Source organism: Amblyraja radiata, chromosome 39, assembly GCF_010909765.2.
Source record: "Amblyraja radiata isolate CabotCenter1 chromosome 39, sAmbRad1.1.pri, whole genome shotgun sequence".
Taxonomy (NCBI): domain Eukaryota; kingdom Metazoa; phylum Chordata; class Chondrichthyes; order Rajiformes; family Rajidae; genus Amblyraja; species Amblyraja radiata.
The window spans coordinates 7,461,432-7,484,064 of record NC_045994.1 but is presented as its reverse complement, the minus strand read 5'-3'; the positions used below and the strand labels follow the sequence as shown (position 1 = coordinate 7,484,064).

The 22,633-nt window shown below is 40.4% G+C and overlaps 1 protein-coding gene across 1 annotated transcript in view; it reads right to left on the bottom strand.

Moving 5' to 3' along the window:
* The window catches only part of LOC116967312 (deleted in malignant brain tumors 1 protein-like), a gene marked incomplete at its 5' end in the record, with an annotated part of 96,221 nt that overhangs the window by 436 nt on the left and 73,152 nt on the right, over positions 1 to 22,633 (bottom strand). The window contains 9 exons of the mRNA XM_033013813.1: positions 443 to 574; positions 1,095 to 1,205; positions 2,434 to 2,535; positions 3,454 to 3,585; positions 4,453 to 4,764; positions 6,973 to 7,047; positions 7,125 to 7,442; positions 7,752 to 8,066; positions 8,841 to 9,155. Coding sequence (XP_032869704.1) covers positions 443 to 574; positions 1,095 to 1,205; positions 2,434 to 2,535; positions 3,454 to 3,585; positions 4,453 to 4,764; positions 6,973 to 7,047; positions 7,125 to 7,442; positions 7,752 to 8,066; positions 8,841 to 9,155 — 1,812 coding nt within the window. The remainder of the gene's footprint in view (positions 1 to 442; positions 575 to 1,094; positions 1,206 to 2,433; positions 2,536 to 3,453; positions 3,586 to 4,452; positions 4,765 to 6,972; positions 7,048 to 7,124; positions 7,443 to 7,751; positions 8,067 to 8,840; positions 9,156 to 22,633) is intronic.

The following is a 22,633-nucleotide window of genomic DNA, read 5'->3' as shown; positions in this document are numbered from 1 at the left end:
ATCTTATACACCTCTGTTACATAACCCTCAGCTTCGTACGCTCCAAGGAACAATGCCCTAATCTGGCCAGCCTTTCCCTTGATCTCAGCCGCTCAAGTCTTGGCAATACCCTTGCAAATCGTCTCTGCTCTCCTTTCACATTAATGACATGCTTCGTGTAGCAGGGCGACCAAAATTTGGCAGGTTCAATACGCAGTCTCAAGGGGAAAATAAGCCGACATGGAACATGACAAATTAGATACTGTATTCATATGGTTCACATTGCAGTTGTGAATGACACGTTGTTCGAGTAAGAACAAAACCGGCCGTGGGCAACTTTCTCTGAACATGTCTTTTCTTTTAGCAAATAATATTTGAAGCAGGAAAGTGAATATAAAACAACGCAGTGGGTGGAATATTTTGCTGAGGGTTGGTGAATCTGGCATGTCAGAGACTGACTCACCACCAGTGTCCACGTCACCGCCGGCAACTGTTAGCATCAGAAGGTCATCGGCGCCACCGTCCATCAGGAAATGACCGCCCGGACAATCAATGGCTTTACTCTCAGGATCGTCATGGTCATCCGGAACTAGATCTAGGAGGAAGTATAAACCGGAATGATCTTCCTGAAAACCTAAATTGTTTTGTAAGCTGCAAGGGGTGTGAAATAAACACAGAATATTGGAGTAACTCAGCGGGACAGGCAGCATCTCTGGATAGAAGTTATGGGTGACGTTTAGAGTCGAGACCCTTCTTCAGACTGAGATGTTGTTGTGTAATTGGTATCTGGACGGAGAGAGGACTGTGTTGGGCCTGTGAACTATTTAACGTTGCTCCAATCCGGAGCTATAATTGGTGTTATAGTTCAAGTCCTATCCGCATTGAGAATATAAACACACAATGAATGTTTCATTCAATTACACAGCTGGCGGTCGAGAGGTTTATCTTCAAAGTCAAATTGTTGATGTTTTAAATAGAAATCCCTTACACGTCCTTGAGATCGCCTCTCTATCATTTCACGGCGAACATGCTCGGACACATTTTCCCTGATATGTTCTGATTACGAACAAAATGAATTAAAATAGGAGAAAATGGGAAGCAAAACATGCACCAACCTCGAACACTGGAGGAAGTTCCTTCAGGGAGTTCGCTTGTTGAATGAGCACAACCCAGAGTGTCACTGGTGTAATATTCTATTTGATTCATGGAATCAATGGATCCAGAGACTAGAAGTCAACGACAGAGATAGTTATTAGACGTCGGGCTAAATTGGGCATTGGAGCAGAAGACACATATTATTCATCGTCCCAATGAAAATATCGCGGATATGACATAATGGTGCAATACTGTCAATCTCATGGGCCCCATCTAATCATGTCTATCTGTCGGCTTCATTCAACACACTTTTTTTGGAAAATCACCCTGGCCATGGATTTGAGGATAGTGCAGATTCCTTAACTCGATCTATCTTCACACGATCCACCTTGAACATCCCCCTCCCACTAACCACAGGTGATGCAACACCTATTATTACACCTGCTCCTTTATCTCCATTCAGGGACCTAAACGTCAGTCTCCATTATTTCAGTCCATGCTCTCGATGTACCCTCCTTTACCCACGTGATGCCAAATGCAGACGAGGCAACCAGATTCTGTCCGCCAGGGACAGCTGGATTTCAATTCCATTCCTCATTCCCATTCGCCCTCTCTGTCCTCCACCTCTTACATTGCCAGATTGAGTTTACATGCAAGCTGGAAGGGCAGCACTTCAGGTAACGCTGACAATCCGATGGTGTAAATATTTAATTCTCCAATTGTCACCCCACTTCCCTCTCCTGATAATCAACCCTGGCTCTCTCAAACACAACATTCTCTCCACTGAGTCTGTCCCTCGCTTCCCATTTCCTGTCCTCATCTCCACCATCTTCATCAGCTCATAACCTATCCCTATCTGCACAGGGTCCACAATTTCCATCCCCCTATTTCCCCTCTACCCACCATCTTTCCCAATGTTGCTATATTTCAGTTGTTTACTTTTATTTTCTCACCAGATTCCACCATCTGGAGCTCCTTGTCCTCCCTACAATCCCCTCCAACCGTTGTGGTCACCTCCACTCTCCATCCGTCTCCCCAAATGGATGTGTCTACAATTCCACCCCTCGTTGCATACATCCACCTGTCATCTACCAGAAACTTGTGCAGCATTTCCTCTCGCCACTTTCTATCAACCATCTCCGCTCTACTCCAGACATGAAGAAGGGTACGGACACAAACGGTCATCTGTACATTTTCCTTCATAGATTCTGCCCGACCCACTGCGTTGCCCCAACAGTTTGCTTGTGTCCGATGTATCTGTTATAATGTTTTTCTATTTACTCAATGACCATTAATACGGTTATTGGAGTGGAGGGGATATTAATCGCTGAAGAACGAGTATCGAGAACAAATACTCACTAGATTCATCCATCTGACTGAACTTGTTTCCAGGAAGAGTATCGTCAATCTCTTCATAAATTGCTTCGTAAAAGCCAAAGCCCCTGCCTCTCATCTCTGCATCTGTTGAAAGGAGAGTGTGGGTTAACTTGTGGATTTACACGCATAGTATTTAACAGTCAGTAATTTGCGTATGACATGTAAAAAATATGAATTGATGTTATTCAAGGTGAACTGATGATGAGCATTACCATGGAAGAATTACACTAGAGGTCTAACGGCTTCTTGCAGAAATTAGCAAATTCTACGAACATCAAGAAGATCACAGCTAGTGTGCATTAGTAGGAAGCAATTCCTCATTTCTGTTCCGCCACGACAATGCCGTTCAAAGCCTGATTGCATTCCCAAATACATACGGATGGCACGAGTGTGGCACTGGGTGATCAATAATTTACATTTCCACAGGTTTGTCAATTTAGGAAATGGAAGACAGATTGTGTTGCATCAAATAAATGGAAGGAGATGGGGAATAAAGCATTGCAGGAGCATAGAATGTGAGGAAAGAGCAAGCTTGAGATGTGGTGGATAGAATCTAATCAGAATGTTCGCGGTTGAGCAGCGCATTGAACAGGATGTTGAATTGAATGGTCTTCTTCTTCTTGCGTATGGCGTGCACAGACTAAAGTTGTCGGACAACTTGTTCTATTTGATCTTATTTCATTGTGCACGCCAGGTTGATTGCATTCGTCGATACAGGGCGGACAGAGTGAAGGTTGCAATCTCCCACCCCAATGGAATGTTGAACATCAGTCAAGTGAACAATTGATGGAGGAACCCAAACAATAATCACATTTAACATTCCATGCTATTACGACAAATTGCTCTTTCCAATAGGAACCATGGAATACCTACACAATGCTGCACAGTTGCATTTGTTGCTCATAATGCAAGAAAGAAAAGAGCACTTGGAAAAGCGAATTAAAGTCTCTTCATGCTATGAAATATTGTCTGGAATAATAACGCTGTAAAGATGAACCTCACCTCTTCTTGCTGATTGCCTCCGAGCTATTATCACCAGTGCGACAAATTCAGCGATGAGGAGGATTCCGAGAGTTGTGCAAACCACAACAGCCGTGGAGGGCGGCTTCTTTCCCAACTCTGAAATTGAAATTCCTGGATAAACGGAAAACAGAAGCAGTTGGTCCAAACTGAAAACATTTCTAGGGACAATTGATGAATTTTAACCGCGGGTTGTGCATCTTGCTTTGCTAGAAATGTTCCCCAATATCCGGTCATACATTGCACCAGAAGAATGGCTAAGCGGAAAACAATAAAAAGCCCAAATCTCTATTGTATTGTGCGGAGTGGTATCAATAGAAAATATACTAGAATGTCATGATTCCTCACTAGTGACGCTTTGTATCCAGACAACAGCTGCAATATTGTATTCAGGCATAATGTGGATCTACACTGCTTGACTTCAATGAATAAGACCCTTTGGCCCATCAAGTCCACTCCGCCCTCCAATCATGGCCGATATCTTTCCCTCTTAACCCCATTCACCTGCCTTCGCCCCATAAGCCCGAACACACTTTCGGCAACATCTTGCGAATGAGCAAGCACTGTTTTGACTGACTCGACATGCCAACACTTCCTGAGAAGAAAATACTGCAATGAGTCCAATATCCTGTCTTGTCACAGAGATATTTGTCTGGAGCTGGACATCATGATTTTTTAGAATTTTGCAAGTCCTGTTTCACATACTGAGTCAGCCAATTTGAAAACCACCTATCATGTTTTCAGCAATTAGCAAACAGTAGCAAGCGAATATCAGCACAGTGTGTAAGTGTAATGGTCAACATCGCATGAATAACAAATACCTGAAGTGCTGGAGCCAGAGGGAATCAAAACTGGACGTGGACATTGTAATTAGTTTTTAGCAACGTCATCTCTTTAGATTTTCAATTAAAACAAAAACGATATTTTACTTATGAAATTGAAGGGGTGTAGAGATCGGGGAATATGCCGAACAACACATACCAGAACAGGTGACATAGACATCTTCCTTGTGATCACAGTCATGTTGACCGAGCGGTGAAGCCAGACAACGGGAGAGGAATGATTCACTTCCCGTGCATTTCACTTCATCCAGCCAGATATCACCTGAGGCCGGGGCAATGGTCGCCGCTCCTGGAGTCCAAAGAGCAGAGCCACAGCCCAACTGTCTGCAGACAACATTGGCATCGGCGAGACCCCAGGAGTCATCACACACCGTTCCCCAGCTGTTATTGAATAATATTTCAACCCTTCCGGAGCAATTGTTGCTGCCGCCATCAACCCGCAGTTGCAGATCTAAGTGAAGTTAAATTAAATACTCAGTTAAAAATACGCGAGTGCTGAAGTAACTCAACGTGTCAGACAGCATCTCTTTTTTAAAAATATATTTTATTAGAAGCAAACATATTAGGGTAAAATATAATTACATATTATAGTAAATCTTATCATGTATATCAATCATCCATTATTAAAAAATTCAATTGTGGATTGATTCTGCTTCTAGTTGTTTTTATATAGATAGTAAATTAGAGAGAAAGAGAGAGAAAAAATACAAATGTCAATAAAGAAAAAAAGAGTGGAATGAATTACTAATAATACGTCATTGGAGATAGGTACGTAAATTATAAAGTATAACTTTTCATCTAATCCTGAGTTCAAGCTTCAGTTGGGTTTCCGTGCCGGGCCAATCTATCCCTTCAAATAGCTAATGAATGGAGACCATATTTTAACAAAAAGTTCTTGTTTGTCCATTAAGACAAGACTAATTCTTTCCACATGTAGGGTCTCCGACATTTCCACGATCCACATTTTAATTGTGGTGGTTATAGGGCCTTTCCAAAATTTTAATATTCATTTTTTTCCCAGTTATTATACTGTAGTCGAGGAGGTTTCTTTGGCTTGTTGTGAGTGTTGAACTTTGTTCTGATATTCCAAGTATTATTAGTTTTGAGTCTGGATCCAATTTAGTATTCAGGACAAATCAAAATAGGACGTACATGATAAATGGTAGGGAATTGAAGAATACAGTTGAACAGAGGGATCTGGGAATAACCGTGCATAGTTCCTTGAAGGTGGAATCTCATATAGATAGGGTGGTAAAGAAAGCTTTTGGTATGCTAGCCTTTATAAATCAGAGCATTGAGTATAGAAGCTGGGATGTAATGTTAAAATTGTACAAGGCATTGGTGAGACCAAATCTGGAGTATGGTGTACAATTTTGGTCGCCCAATTATAGGAAGGATGTCAACAAAATAGAGAGAGTACAGAGGAGATTTACTAGAATGTTGCCTGGGTTTCAACAACTAAGTTACAGAGATAGGTAGAATAAGTTAGATCTTTATTCTCTGGAGCGCAGAAGGTTAAGGGGGGACTTGATAGAGGTCTTTAAAATTATGAGAGGGATAGACAGAGTTGATGTGATCAAGCTTTTCCCTTTGAGAATAGGGAAGATTCAAACAAGAGGACATGACTTCAGAATTAAGGGACAGAAGTTTAGGGGTAACATGAGGGGGAACTTCTTTACTCAGAGAGTGGTAGCGATGTGGAATGAACTTCCAGTGGAAGTGGTGGCGGCAGGTTCGTTGGTATCATTTAAGAATAAATTGGATAGGCATATGGATGAGAAGGGAATGGAGGGTTATGGTATGAGTGCAGGCAGGTGGGACTAAGGGAAAAAAATTGTTCGGCACGGACTTGTAGGGCCGAGATGGCCTGTTTCCGTGCTGTAATTGTTCTATGGTTATATGGTTATATAGTATTAACTTCAGAAATGATTCCAAAAATATCAATCCAGAAATGTTTAATTTTTGTACAATTTGCAAATGTATGTGTTAAGTTGGCCTCTAAGTGCAGACATTTATCACAGATAGGAGAAATATGTGGGGAAAATTCTATTTAGTTTTATTTTGGAGTAAAGTAATCTGTCTCCAGACAGCATCTCTGCATGACGTGTGCAGTGACGTTTCGGATCGGGACCCATCTTTACAATAATTCTACTAAGAGGGAGGGGAAGAGGCTGTAACAGAGATGAAGGCGGGTCTAATCTAGGCAAGTGATAGGTGGATTCAGGTGTGGGGGGTGTTCATTGACAGATGGGTGCACAAAGGTTAGATATGAAAAGAGGACAAAAGGCTGTAATATAAGAAATGACGAGAATGAAATATGAATCCAGAGGAAAGGATAAATGTGGAAACGGTCTGATGAGCCATGGGGGGGGGGGGGGAGGGTATGTGGGTGGTATATTGCATGTCGAGGGAGCGAAGAATGAGTTTGGGGAATTATGTCTGGACACGTTTGGAAGAAGGACTGTTCACAGTACTTGAATCAAAAGGCAGACATAGCTGGGATCCATGCAAGGACCCATGGCTACAGGTTTAACGAGAAGTTCATGAGATAAGTTAAAAGAGAAGTTGTTGAGGGTTCTCAGCTATTTAGTTGATCACTCATTCATCAAACATCCGGGGTTGACGTCACGCTGATGGCATAAGTAGTAGAATGACTCGCCTGGTAAACGGCGAGATTTAGATTCATTTCCTCCGTCGCAGTCTTTCCCGCGGGTTGTCTCCGGCATTTCAGCATCTGTTGAGAAGAGTGAAATGTTGACGGATTTACGCGCGTGTTTAATCTGCCATCGTATGCTGACTTTCCTGTGTTACCTTTACATGAAACGCCTGCATCCTCCCTGTGGTCACAGTTGTGTTGCCCCCAAGGGTCAAACTGGCACTGCCAAAGGGCTGACTCGTGCGAGCTACATTTCATCTCATCGATCCATATGGGCCCAGAACCTTGTCCATATTTCCTGGCGTCATATTCAATATATTCGAGGGGTCCACATTCTAATTGTTTACAGATCACTTCCGCCTCCACTCTATAGAGCTTCACGGAGCACACTGTTCCCCATATCCCGTTGTACCAAACTTCCACTCTCCCTTCACACCGCCGGCCTCCGTTCACCAGGCGCATCTCTTTGTGTTCTGTGAAGGGAAGAGGAGATATACAGGTCATCATAATGTATCCATCCCGCAGATAGCAACAAAGACGTATGAGAAAGATCTGATTCAACAAAAACAGATGTCGCTGGAAAAACTCAACAGGGACTGGCAGTTGGGAACAGATTGGGTGAAGACAAAAATCATAAGTTCAACTTATCTATCAAGTCATGTCCCCCCCCTTTATTCTTTATTCCATCAACGAGATGTTTGCGATAAACCATTGAATACATCTCTGGAATGAAGGTTCCCACTATAAGCTGCAGAGAATCAGCAGACCGAACGTATCCTTACCAGAACACTTCACTGTCACATCTTCCTTATGACTGCAATCGTGCCGACCCCACGGTGCGGAGGAACAGTTCCAGAGGTATGATTCGTTACCCGAGCATCTTACTTCATCCAACCAAATTTGGCCTTTACTTCGTCCACAGAATCCCGGAATTTTATCTTCCACAGCATATCCGCAACCTAGCTGCCCGCAGACCACGTTAGCGTCGTCCAGATCCCAGGAGTCATCACAAACTGTGCCCCAAGACCCATTGTAATAAATCTCCACTAGTCCAGCACATGTACTTCCACCCCCAGACAGCCGTAATTGGAGATGGTCTGTTGAACAAATACAAGGGGGTTAATCACACAATTGCAATGTACACCCATCACCTCACATTCGGCCGCGCCTTCTATGCTATCCCTCGGAAAGGTACCCCGTGTTGTTCCACACCACATGGAAGTGTTTCTTGTCCAGACCTCTCTCACACACGGACCCTCACACTCACCATCGCCTGCTCCCTGGACCTGATGGTAATGGAGAGGGCCCATAGTATACGTGGACAATCTCGATACGTTGACAACCTCCCACTTTACACCCAAATGGGTAATCAATCTTTGGGTGGACTCGATGGGCCGAAGGGCCTGTCTACATGTTGTATCTTTAAACGATATTATAAGTTTCTCCAGGTTAACGTATCAATGTGTGTTAGCTTATGTGTGCGTATATATTATATTCACACACAAACACACACACACACACACACACACATATATATATATATATATATATATATATATATATATATATATATATATATATATATATATATATATATATATATATATATATATATATATATATATATATATATACAGGTGTGTAATATAAATATTTGTCAACAAACGATTTAAGTTGGTAAATTAAGAAATGTTAATTCGGACCTTTGATTAGATTGACCAGAACGGAGAAATAAAGCTTCTTCACTTTCCGTGCTGTCCCAATTGACGTCGAAAACCCAGATGGCAGAAATGCCGATACAACTCGAAATTTTGCTAGAGTCACAAACAATCATTATAATGTCTAATTTGAATCTTTATGTCAATATTCACCTGAGCACAGGACTCCAACACCGATGCTGTCGTTGGATGTCTGATTCAGTGTAAATGTGCTGCAATATCGGAGCTGCGACTCGTTTCCTTCACAGTGAACGTTGTTCACCCACACGGGCAGCTCACTCTCTCCGTACCTTGAGGAGTTGTAGGCGAATATGGCGGAGCCGCAGCCCAACTCTCTGCAGACCACGTTGGAATCATTGATGTTCCAGGCGCTATCCTGCACTCTCCCCCATCTACCATTGTGGTAAACCTCCACTCGGCCGTCGCAGCGGCTGCCCCCATTGCTCAATCTCAGAGACCAGATTTCATCTAGAATACAAAACATGTTGGGTTAAACCGTTCAACTGATCAAACATATTCCATAACTTCTCAACATTTACCTGGTCAGCTATTAGTTTTAAGGATTATTTTCTGCATCAATTGCCCACATGTCACATTGGCAGATAAACAGCATAGAAACATCCTGTCTACGTCTACATAAAACAATGCCGAGAAACCTATGGGCCTCACCAAGAGAAATGGGCCCAGTAACAAGGAATAAACTGGTTGTTGAATAAATGATAAGCACCAGCTCATGCATTGATCTAAACTGATTGCAATAGGCAAGCTGAGACCAGTCCATCGCCTGTTCCTCGTGTAGGCGGGGTCTTTTGAAGTCTCGCTTTAACTTTGTTCTCTTTTAGTAAATAAATGCATTCCTGGAACAATTCCAATATCATGAAAAAATGATTTTCCCATTTCTCATTCCATATTGCAGATGCTGGTTTAAACCGAAGTTAGACACACAAAGCTGAAGTGACTCAGCGGGTCAGATCGCATCTCTGGTGAAAAGCAATAGATGACTGAAGAAGGGTCTCGACCAGAAACGTCACCTATTACCTTTCTGACACTGTCTGACCCGCTGAGTTACTCCTGCTTTTAGGGTCTAGCTCTTGAAAGAACCACTCAGCCACTTTAAATTTGATATCGCATTCTTCCTTCAGCCTCTATCTCAGATCTCTACAGCTGATGTAACTAATTTATATCTGTGTATTGTAGCAGTGGACCGAGAATTAGAACCCGACTGTACAAATCGCCATCCTTCTCACTCCTTAATAAACAGTTATTATCCGTTGTACTATCCTTACTGTTTACTAGCTACATTCTCTCAGTTACTACCCATAGAAACAATTTTATGAACTGCAGAATTCTGCACTGCATACTCAAATTCACCCTATCGATGTATGACAACGTTGGATAACAATTGGCCCCTGTATTCCATCAGTGGGGGAAGGGAAAGACGGCACCTGAAGATAATAGACAATAGATCCAGCAGTAGGCCATTCGGCCCATCGAGCCAGCCCGCCAAACATTGTGATCATGGCTGATCATCCAACTCAGTATCCTGTACCTGCCTTCTCTCCATACCCCCTGATCCCTTTAGCCACAAGGGCCACATCTAACTCCCTCTTAAATATAGCCAATGAACTGGCCTCAACTACCTTCTGAGGGAAAGAATTCCACAGATTCACCACTCTCCGTGTGAAAAAGGTTTTCCTCATCTCGGTCCTAAAAGATTTCCCCTTTATCCTTAAACTGTGACCCCTTGTTCTGGACTTCCCCAACATCGGGAACAATCTTCCTGCATCTAGCCTGTCGAACCCCTTAAGAATGTTGTAAGTTTCTATAAGATCTCCCCTCAATCTTCTAAATTCTAGTGAGTATAAGAGTGCCGAGACGTCCCCCAAAGGTGGGCGACCGAGCACGAATAATGATAGTAAAGGTCCAATATGACCATGTATTGGATGACATGATGAGGAAAATTGGCAAAAGCAGAAATCTTGTATATGAAGGAGACAAGATTAGCGTATTCAGAGATTATCCTGTGGAAGTTGCTAAGAAAAGAGCGTTGTTCACAGAAACAAGAAGAATACTGAAGAATATAAAGAATCTGAGATATGGACTGTTATACCCCGCAACACTAAGAGTCAGTTACGAGAAGAAGGAATACTTCTTCATCAAGCACACGGATGCATTTGAATTTGCCAAGAACATCGAGGACAAGATCGAAGGTTGAAAAATATTCAACACTTAACACCTACCTGGATACTGCTATCTCGCAGAGAAGATATGGAACTCTAAACTTTAAACTATTATATTTAAGAGTTGCCTAAAATTCGCAATAAGAATTGGGTAAATATCCTGCAACGGATATATAATACTAACATTCTAGTACTAACCTCTAACAACTATTAATAATCAAGAATATTAACTAACACTAACTAATGATAATAAGATTATTTAGATTATTTAAGAATTAACTAAAAGTATGAAATATAAGTAAAGTGTGATTCAAGTATTTTATAATGAGAAATGTATGGTGGCTCTCTCTCTGATGTTTTCGTTTTTGATTATTCTTTGATAAATGTTTATATTATACAAAACTAACATTTCAATTTAAGACTACTAATTATACCATTAATGGAATATAATCAATATTTCTTTCCCCCCCACAAATTGTATGCATCGAATTGGAAACTTTCCTTTCCTTTCAAAGAAAGTACGGAGCTAGTATTTTTATAAACCAAAAGCTACGGAAGTCCATAGATGCTTAGCCACATTAGGGTGGCTATCACTAACTGCACTAATTGTAGTTGTAGTGCTTTTCTTTTTTACTTTCCACACTTTACTAACCCTATTTGCTATCACCTTTTTTTTAATCTTATATCATATTATATTTTGTATTTGGAATGGAATTGCATATTTTATTTAAGGAGATATGTTCGGTTGGAAAACAGACGTGACCTAAAATTCATCTACCTGATGTTCAAGTATAAGGTAGGGTTGAGTGTGCTGAATCATCTGCTCTACCACTTAATCACAAGATGCAAGACATGAATATAAAAATTGGGGGTGAGGGAATTAAATTCTGTAGTTGGAATGTTAAGGGAATTAATGAACCTATCAAGAGAGGCAAAGTGTTAGCTCATTTAAAATCATTGAAAACGGATATAATATTTCTCCAGGAGACACATCTTAAAAAGGAAGCACAACACAGATTGAAAGCAAAATGGATTGCTAAAGCGTACCACTCTTCATTCTCACATAAATCTAGAGGTGTTGCAATATTAATTCGTAAAGGTATACCCTTTAAACATATATCAACGATAGAAGACATTGAAGGCAGATATATTGTGATAATAGGGGAGTTATACTTAAAAAAGGTGACTCTCCTCAATGTGTATGGACCAAATTTTGATAGCCCTCTGTTTTTTAAGAGAATTCATAACAAAATCCCGGAAGGTACACAACAAAACTTAATAATCGGTGGAGATGTAAATTGCACATTGGATGCTTGTCTGGATAGATCATCAACTCAAAGAAAACTAAAATCTCGATCAAGTGAATTTTTAAATTCATACATTAATACTACTAATATTAAGGACGTTTGGAGAATTGAAAATCCATCGGGCCGAGAATATTCATTTTACTCACCAGTACATAAAACTTACTCAAGGATAGACTATTTTTTAGTAGATTCAAAACTTATCCCATTTACCTATAACTCACAATATCATAACATCATAATCTCAGACCATGCTCCATTAACATTTATGATCAAAGTAAACGGAATGGCAGAGACACAGTCACAATGGAGATTTAATCCCCAAATCTTAAAAGATAAGTCATGTAATGAATACCTAGTAAAACAGATTAAAATGTTTTTTGAGGCTAACGATAGCCCTGAAATCTCTGCTTCCCTTCTTTGGGAAACATTTAAAGCATTTGTACGAGGAGCATTAATTTCTTCCCAATCATTTTTTAATAAAGAGAATAGGGCCAAACAACAGAAACTGGAAATGGAAATAAAGCAATTAGACACAGAAAATGCAGCAGCACCATCCACGATAAAACACAATAAAATTGCAGTATTGAAATATAAATTAAACAAGATATATTCAGACCAAGTTATAAAACTTTATCAACATACAAAACAATTAAATTTTGAATTTGGCGACAAACCACAAAAACTATTAGCGCGTCAACTTCGCAAATTGGATGGGGAAAAAACAATATACAAAATTAGAACAGACAAGGGAGAAACATTAACACTGCCTAAAGATATTAATGATAGATTTCTACAATACTACCAAAAATTGTATTCATCTAAAATAACAGAACAATCAATGGGAATGGAAACATTTTTACAGAATTGTAAGTTTGCGGGTCTAGATCAGAAAGAGAGAGAATTGCTAGGGGCTGAAATTACGATAAAATACATTGAAGAATCAATAAAATCCTTAAAAAACGGAAAGTCTGCAGGACCCGATGGTCTAAATTCTGAATTTTATAAAAAAAATTATGATTTGCTTTCCCCACGCCTACAGACAATGTACAAATATGCTTATACTCAACAGAAACTCCCAGAAACTCTAAATGAATCTACAATCATACTTATACCAAAAACGGACAAGGATCTTGAAGACCCAGGTTCATACAGAGCTATAGCCCTCTTAAATACTGATCAGAAAATATTAACTAAAATTCTATCTAATAGATTGAGCTTAGTGATCAGCAAATTAATACATCCCGACCAAACAGGGTTTATCCCCAAACGGTATTCATTTTATAATCTGAGAAGATTATTTAATATTATATACTCCAATAGAATCCCTAGCGCAGAGCTAGCAATTATCTCGTTAGATGCTGAAAAAGCATTTGACCAGGTAGAATGGCCATATTTATTTTCGGTGATGGAAAAATTTCAACTAGGAGAGAAGTACTGTACATGGGTTAAATTGTTATATTCTAATCCAACAGCCAGAATATTAACAAACAAAATGTTATCAACTAAATTTAATCTCTCTAGAGGCTGTAGACAAGGATGCTCACTATCCCCACTATTATTTGCTTTTGCAATCGAACCCCTAGCAGAAAGCGTTAGAAACCATCCAGGAATATTTGGATACAATACTAGAGACACAAGGAATAAAATCTCCTTATATGCAGATGATATACTAATATATATTACAAAATTAGAAACTAGTATTCCAAACCTATTAAATCTAATAACTCAATTTGGTCAGTTTTCGGGATATAGAATTAATTGGAATAAAAGCGAAATCATGCCAATAACAAAATTCAATTTACATATAATACAACAATCCCCTTTTAAAATAGTTAAAGATAAATGTAAATACTTAGGAATCTATGTAACTAAGACATATACCTCTTTATTTAAACTAAATTTCCCACCCTTACTGAATAAACTACATAAGAATATTCAATACTGGAAAACACTCCCCATTTCTATGCTTGGGAGAATTAATGCTATAAAAATGATTTTTTTACCGCAACTGCTGTACCTACTTCAATTAATTCCGATATATATCCCAAAAACTTTTTTCAAAAAAGTCGATTCCATTGTTACAAGTTTTGTCTGGGATTATAAGAATCATAGAATAAGTAAAAAACATTTATGTAAGTCAAAGATAAATGGAGGTCTGGCTTTGCCAAATTTCTTATTTTATTTTAGGGCAGTCCATATTAAAAACATGAATTTCTGGCTGGAAGAAATGGATCAACAACCAGATTGGCTAATGATGGAAAAGGAAGTCTGTCTACCTTTTGAAATTGGACCGATCATATTTGCCCCCACAAAACTGCACAAAAAAACCTATAAAGAAAACCCCATAATACATAGTGGAATACGAATTTGGAAACAAATAAAAAAAGATTTAAAATTGAATAATATACCACTCTGCCTTCCCATTGTAAATAATCCTTTATTCAAATCATCCTTTATGGATAAAGGTTTCACACAATGGAAAAATTATGGAATCAAAAATATAGGACATCTTTATGGGAAAGGTACTTTTCTTTCATTTCAAGAGTTACAACAGAATTATGGACTGCACTCAAATAATTTCTTCAGATATCTACAAATTAGAGATTATGTTAAATCTAATACACAAGTCTACAGGAATAGGGAATCAGAAATTCTTGATGAATGTTTGAACAACCATCCTAATACTGAAAAACTAATAGCTTATATTTATAACACCCTACTAAACAACGAGGTACCACCGACCGAACCATATAGATACAAATGGGAAAATGAAATAGGTCACCCTATCACGAAAGATATGTGGGAAGAAAGTTTACAACAAATACATCAATGTTCATTAAATGCCAGACATACTTTAATACAATTCAAGGTCTTACATAGACTACACTACTCTAAAATAAAACTAAATAGAATCTTCCCACAAATCTCTCCTATTGTGATAAATGTCTACATCTAGAGGCTAATTTAACACATACGTTTGCAAACTGTATAAAACTTAAACATTTCTGGACTGATATTTTTGAAATAACTTCAGAAGTTATTAATACAAAACTGGACCCAGACACAAAATTAATAATACTTGGAATATCAGAACAAAGCTTAACACTCACAACAAACCAAAGAAATTTCCTCAATTACAGTATAATAACCGGGAAAAAATTAATATTAAAATTTTGGAAAGGCCCTACAACCCCCACAATTAAAATGTGGATTACGGAAATGTCGGAGACCCTATACTTAGAAAGAATTAGACTTGTCCTAATGGACAAACAAGATCTTTTCCATAAAATTTGGGCTCCATTCATTAACTATCTGAAGGGATAGGTTGGCACAGCACGAGGACCCAACTGAAACTTGAACTCAGGAACAGATGAAAAGCTATACTTTATAACCTACGAACCTATCTCCATTGACGTATTACAGGTAACCCATTCCACCTCCCTTGTTTTTCTGTTGTGTTTTTTTTGCTTTCTTTTTTATTTGTAACTTTCTACCCTCTCTTTTTCCCTCTTTCTATAAAAAATAAAAACACTAGAAGCAGAAGTAATTGATAATGGAAAATTTTAATAATGTATGACTGATGTATATGAAAAGTTTTTTTACTATAATATGTAACTACATTTTATAATATGTCTACTTCTAATAAATAAATTAAAAAAAGAAAAAAAAAAGAATGTTGTACGTTTCTATAAGATCCCCCCTCAATCTTCTAAATTCTAGCGAGTACAAACCGAGTCTATCCAGTCTTTCTTCATATGAAAGTCCTGACATCCCAGTAATCAGTCTGGTGAACCTTCTCTGTACTCCCTCTATGGCAAGAATGTCTTTCCTCTGATTAGGAGACCAAAACTGTACGCAATACTCCAGGTGTGGTCTCACCAAGACCCTGTACAACTGCAGTAGAACCTCCCTGCTCCTATACCCAATCCTTTTGCTATGAATGCTAACATACCATTCGCATTCTTCACTGCCTGCTGCACCTGCATGCCTACTTTTAATGACTGGTGTACCATGACACCCAGGTCTCGTTGCATCTCCCCCTTTCCTAATCGGCCACCATTCAGATAATAATCTACTTTCCTGTTTTTGCCACCAAAGAGGATAACCTCACATTTATCCACATTATACTGCATCTGCCATGCATTTGCCCACTCACCCAGCCTATCCAAGTCACCTTGCAGCCTCCAAGCATCCTCCTCACAGCTAACACTGCCCCCCAGCTTCGTGTCATCCGCAAACTTGGAGATGTTGCATTCAATTCCCTCGTCCAAATCATTAATATATATCGTAAATAGCTGGGGTCCCAGAACTGAGCCTTGTGGTACCCCACTAGTTACTGCCTGCCATTGTGAAAAGGACCCGTTTAATCCTACTCTTTGCTTCCTGTCTGCCAGCCAGTTCTCTATCCACATCAATACTGAACCCCCAATACCGTATGCTTTAAGTTTGTAAACTAATCTCTTGTGGGACCTTGTGGGACCTTGTCGAAAGCCTTCTGAAAGTCCAGATATAACACATCCACTGGTTCTCCCTTATCCACTCTACTAGTTACATCCTCGAAAAATTCTATAAGATTCGTCAGACATGATTTACCCTTCATAAATCCATGCTGACTTTGTCCAATGATTTCACCACTTTCCAAATATGCTGCTATCCCATCTTTAATAACTGATTCTAGCAGCTTCCCCACTACCGACGTTAGACTAACTGGTCTGTAATTCCCCGTTTTCTCTCTCGCTCTCTTTTTAAAAAGTGGTGTTACATTAGCTACCCTCCAATCCTCAGGAACTACTCCAGAATCTAAAGAGTTTTGAAAAATTATCACTAATGCATCCACTATTTCTGGGGCTACTTCCTTAAGTACTCTAGGATGCAGCCTATCTGGCCCTGGGGATTTATCGGCCTTTAATCCATTCAATTTACCTAACACCACTTCCCGGCTAACCTGGATTTCACTCAGTTCCTCCATCTCATTTGACCCCCGGTCCCCTGCTATTTCCGGCAGATTATTTATGTCTTCCTTAGTGAAGACAGAACCAAAGTAGTTATTCAATTGGTCTGCCATGTCCTTGTTCCCCATGATCAATTCACCCGTTTCTGACTGCAAGGGACCTACATTTGTTTTAACTAATCTTTTTCTCTTCACATATCTATAAAAGCTTTTGCAGTCAGTTTTTATGTTCCCTGCCAGTTTTCTTTCATAATCTATTTTCCCTTTCCTAATTAAGCCCTTTGTCCTCCTCTGCTGGTCTCTGAATTTCTCCCAGTCCTCTGGTAGGCTGCTTTTCCTGGCTAATTTGTACGCTTCATCTTTTGCTTTGGTACTATCCCTGATTTCCCTTGTTATCCACGGATGCACTACCTTCCCTGATTTATTTTTTTGCCAAACTGGGATGAACAATTGTTGTAGTTCATCCATGCAGTCTTTAAATGCCTTCCATTGCATATCCACCGTCAACCCATTAAGAATCAATCGCCGGTCTATCTTGGCCAATTCACGTCTCATACCCTCAAAGTTACCTTTCTTTAAGTTCAGGACCCTTGTTTCTGAATTAACGATGTCACTCTCCATCCTAATGAAGAACTCAACCATATTATGGTCACTCTTGCCCAAGGGGCCACGCACAACAAGACTGCTAACTAACCCTTCCTCATTACTCAATACCCAGTCTAGAATAGCCTGCTCTCTCGTTGGTTCCTCTACATGTTGGTTTAGAAAACTATCCCGCATACATTCCAAGAAATCCTCTTCCGCAGCACCCTTGCCAATTTGATTCACCCAATCTATATGTAGATTGAAGTCACCCATTATAACTGTTTTACCTTTGTTGCACGCATTTCTAATTTCCTGTTTGATGCCATCCCCAACTCCACTACTACTGTTAGGTGGCCTGTACACAACTCCCACTAGCGTTTTCTGCCCCTTAGTGTTTCGCAGCTCTGCCCATATCGATTCCACATCCTCAAAGCTAATGTCCTTCCTTTCTATTGCGTTAATCTGCTATCTAACTAGCAACGCTACCCCACCTCCTTTCCCTTTCTGTCTATCCCTCCTGAATATTGAATATCCCTGGATGTTGAGCTCCCAGCCTTGGTCACCCTGGAGCCATGTCTCCGTGATCCCAACTATATCATAGTCATTAATAGCTATCTGCACATTCAACTCATCCACCTTATTACGAATGCTCCTTGCATTGAGACACAAAGCCTTCAGGCTTGTTTTTACAACACTCTTACCCCTTATACTATTATGCTAAAAAGTGGCCCTTTTTGATTTTTGCCCTGGATGTTCCGGCCTGCCACTTTTACTTTTCACCTTGCTACCTATTGCTTCTACCCTCATTTTACACCCCCTCTTTCTCTACACTCACACATATAAGAAACCCTGTCCCTTTAACTTCATCCTCCACTATCCCATTCGACACCCCACCACCCTTATTCAGTTTAAAACCACCCGTGTAGCAGTGGCAAACCTGCCTGCCAGAATGCTGATCCCACACCTGTTAAGATGCAATCCGTCCCTTTTGTACAGTTCCCCCTTACCCCAAAACAGATCCCAGTGATCTAAGAATCTAAATCCCTGCCCCGTGCACCAGTTCCTCAGCCACACGTTCAGGTCCCGTATCTCCCTGTTCCTGCTCTCGCCAGCACGAGGAACTGGAAGCAAACCGGAGATAACAACCCTGGAGGTCCTGCTTTTCAGCATTTTTCCGAGCTCTCTAAAGTCACGCTGCAGAATATTCATCCCCTTCTTTCCGACACCGTTTGTGCCGACATGCACTACCACTTCCGGATGTTCACCTTCGCGCTTGAGGATTTTCTGCACTCTGTCCGTGACATCCTGGATCCTGGCACCAGGAAGGCAGCACACCATCCTCGCATCCCGTCTGTTGCCGCAGAAACCCTTGTCCGTACCTCTCAAAATGGAGTCTCCCACTACAATGGCGTTGCCTGCCTTAGGCCTTTTTGGTTCTGGCTCAACAGCCCTATTCGCATCACAAGCCAGTCCGCCGCCCAGTGTAAACACCTCTTCTGTCCCGACAGCTTCTAAGTGGGTGAACCTGTTCACAAGAGGTACAACACCCAGGGACGTTGGCATTCCATGCTTCCCTCCCTTTCTCACTGTCTCCCACCTTCTCTCTTCCAGTACCTTAGGTGTAACAATCCCCTGACTCCGCTTGTTTATCAACTCTATCTAGCTCTCTCTTGAAAGTATCCTTCTAAAAAGAAAATAAAGATGGTCGTCAGGAAACAGCAGATGTTTTCAATGGTTAAAAGAGTCACCGTGTAAACATCTCTACCACTGGGCAACTCTGTTTTTCAGTTCAAGGACATTTGGTGACTCACCTGAGCAGATGAGACCGACGTCGTTTCCGTGTGAGCAACTCATCTGAGCCCTGGGTAAGACTGGACAATCAACTAATCGGGACTCGTTCCCCTGACAGTGGTAGTTCTCCTTCCACACGAGGCCGGTTCCTCGGCCAAAGTGAGTAACTCCGGGAGTTGTGGCCACTGCACCGCACTGTAGGTGTTCACAGACCACGCCGGCATCAAGCAAGCTAAAGTACTGATCGCAAACTGTCCCCCACTCGTCTCCGTGTAGAACCTCCACCCGGCCAGAGCATCTATCCTTCCCACCCACCAGTCGTGGGCCATGGTTCCCTGTTTTTATGGGACAAAATGACAGTTAAATACACAATAATAATAGAGGAAAATATTAAAAGTTAGAAATTATTTGTTTATTTTTCTCATTTTTTAAGCGGCCACCTTCTAAAGTGTGTGCGCGTGGTGATATTTCAATACACACAGTGAATGGTTACGGTCTTCAACTCGGCAAATCGGGATCGTCAGTTTCCAATTATTTAGTTTAAAGTCCTGACCAAATAAATTCAGATCTCATCTGGAATACTTGCGGCTTTGGAGCGTTCACCAGAATAAAGTCACAACATGGATATGTGACGTTTTGGGTCGGAACCCTTCTTTTGCTTGAAGAGCCCAGACCTGAGACCTCGCCTATCCATTTCCACAGGAGTTGCGGCCTGACCCACTGACCTACTCCAGCATTTTGTGTATTTTACTGTAAACCAGCGTCTGCTGTTCCTTCTGCCAACACCTTGCGTCATGGCATTAGCAAAATGGAATATGTTACGTTTAACAGACCAGCTTATTGTAAATGCTAATGGGAAGTAATCGTTCACTGCGTTATTTTCTAATGCACTAATTGGTTCCCCATTTATAATAGGATCATATGACCCCCGCACCCCCCCCCCACCCCCCCCACCCCCATCACCACCCCAGTGCCAGGATCCTTGCTTGTACTTTTCTATGTGTAATCCTTTACATCTAAAGCCGTCCATGGTTTTCCTTCCTGCAGTGAACTGTCTTTCCACTCAAAATGCTCAAAGGTTTCAGTGAATAAGTACATTTGTTTATAAACAACTCTAATTATTTTACTCTAGGGTAATTTTTGATTCGGATTAATTGGACAATAGATGTTGCATCGCATGGATTTCACCATCTAAATATACTGTTAATTTCCTCCTTCTGAACTCCACATTGTAAACGCAAAATAATGTTGAACTATAGGAAATTATTCAAATTATTTTAGCCAGTTAATGCGTTTGCCAATATCACATCAAAATCGTGCACTGCTCAATTATATTCCAGCATTTCATCACCCCAATGATGAAAGTAGATGGCGAGATCTCATCCCTATCTTCCAAGTATAATGAGTGTTTATTAATAATTTGTTTCCAAAGGGTTTCTACAGCTATATTAATAGCAAAAGGATAACGAGGGATAAAAATTGGTCCATTAGAGAGTCAGAGTGGACAGCTATCTGCAGAGTCAAAAGAGATGGGGAAGATATTGAACAATTTCTGTTCTTCGGTACTCACCAAGGAGAAGGATATTAAAGGGAAGGGAAACAAGTAGAGTAGCTGTGGAAACAATGAGATTCAAAGAAGAGGAAGTACTGATACTTTTGAAAAATATAAAAGTGGATAAGTCTCCAGGTCCTGACAGGATATTCCCTATGACATTGCGGGAAGTTAGTGTAGAAATAGCAGGGGCTATGACAGAAATATTTCAAATGTCATTAGAAACGGGAATGGTGCCAAAGGATTGGCGTACTGCGCATATTATTCCATTGTTTAAAAAGTGTTCTAAGAGTAAACCAACCAATTATAGACCTGTTAGTTTGACGTCAGTGGTGGGAAAATTAATGGAAAGGATACTTAGAGATAATATATATGTAATCTGATTAGGAACAGTCAACATGGATTTATGCCTGGAAGGTCATGTTTGACGAATCTTCTTGAATTTTTTGAAGAGGTTACTAGGGAAATCAATGAGGGTAAAGCGGTGGATGTTGTCTATATGGACTTCAGTAAGGCATTTGACAAGGTTCCACATGGAAGGTTCATTAAGAAGGTTCAATTGTTGGGTATTAATAGTGGAGTAGCAAGACGGAATCAACAGTGGCTGAATGGGAGATGCCAGAGAGTAATGATGGATGGCTGTTTGTCAGGTTGGAGGCCAGTGACTAGTGGGATGCCTCAGGGATCTGTGTTGGGTCCACTGTTGTTTGTCATGTACATCAATGATCTGGATGATGGGTGGTAAATTGGATTAGTAAGTATGCAGATGATACTAAGATAGGTGGTGTTGTGGATAATGAAGTAGATTTTCAAAGTCTACAGAGAGATTTAGGCCATTTGGAAGAGTGGGCTGAAAGATAGCACATGGAGTTTAATGTTGATAAGTGTGAGGAGCTACATCTTGGCAGGCCAAATCAAAATAGGACGTACACGGTAAATGCTAGCGAATTGAGGAATGCAGTTGAACAGAGGTATCTAGGAATAACTGTACATAGTTCCCTGAAGGTGGAATCTCATGTAGATAGGATGGTAAAGAAAGCTTTTGGTGTGCTAGCCTTTATAAATCAGAGATTTATAAAGGCTAGCACAACTTTAATACATTGAGTATAGAATTTGGGATGTAATGTTAAAATTGTACAAGGCATTTGTGAGGACACTTCTGGAGTATGGTGTACAATTTTGGTCGCCAAATTATAGGAAAGATGTCAACAAAATAGAGAGAGTACAGAGGAGATTTACTAGAATGTGCCTGGGTTTCAGCAACTAAATTACAGAGAAGGGTTGAACAAGTTAGGTCTTTATTCTTGAGGTCATTGAGAGTAGGGAAGTTTCAAACAAGAGGACATGATTTGAGAATTAAGGGACAGATGTTTAAGGGTAACATGAGGGAAAACGTCTTTATTCAGAGAGTGGTAGCTGTGTGGAATGAGCTTCCAGTGGAAGTGGTGGAGGCAGGTTCGATTTTCTCATTAAAAAATAAATTGGATAGGTATATGGACGGGAAAGGAATGGAGGGTTATGGTCTGAGTGCAGGTAGATGGGACTAGGTGAGAATAGGTGTTCGGCATGGACTAGAAGGG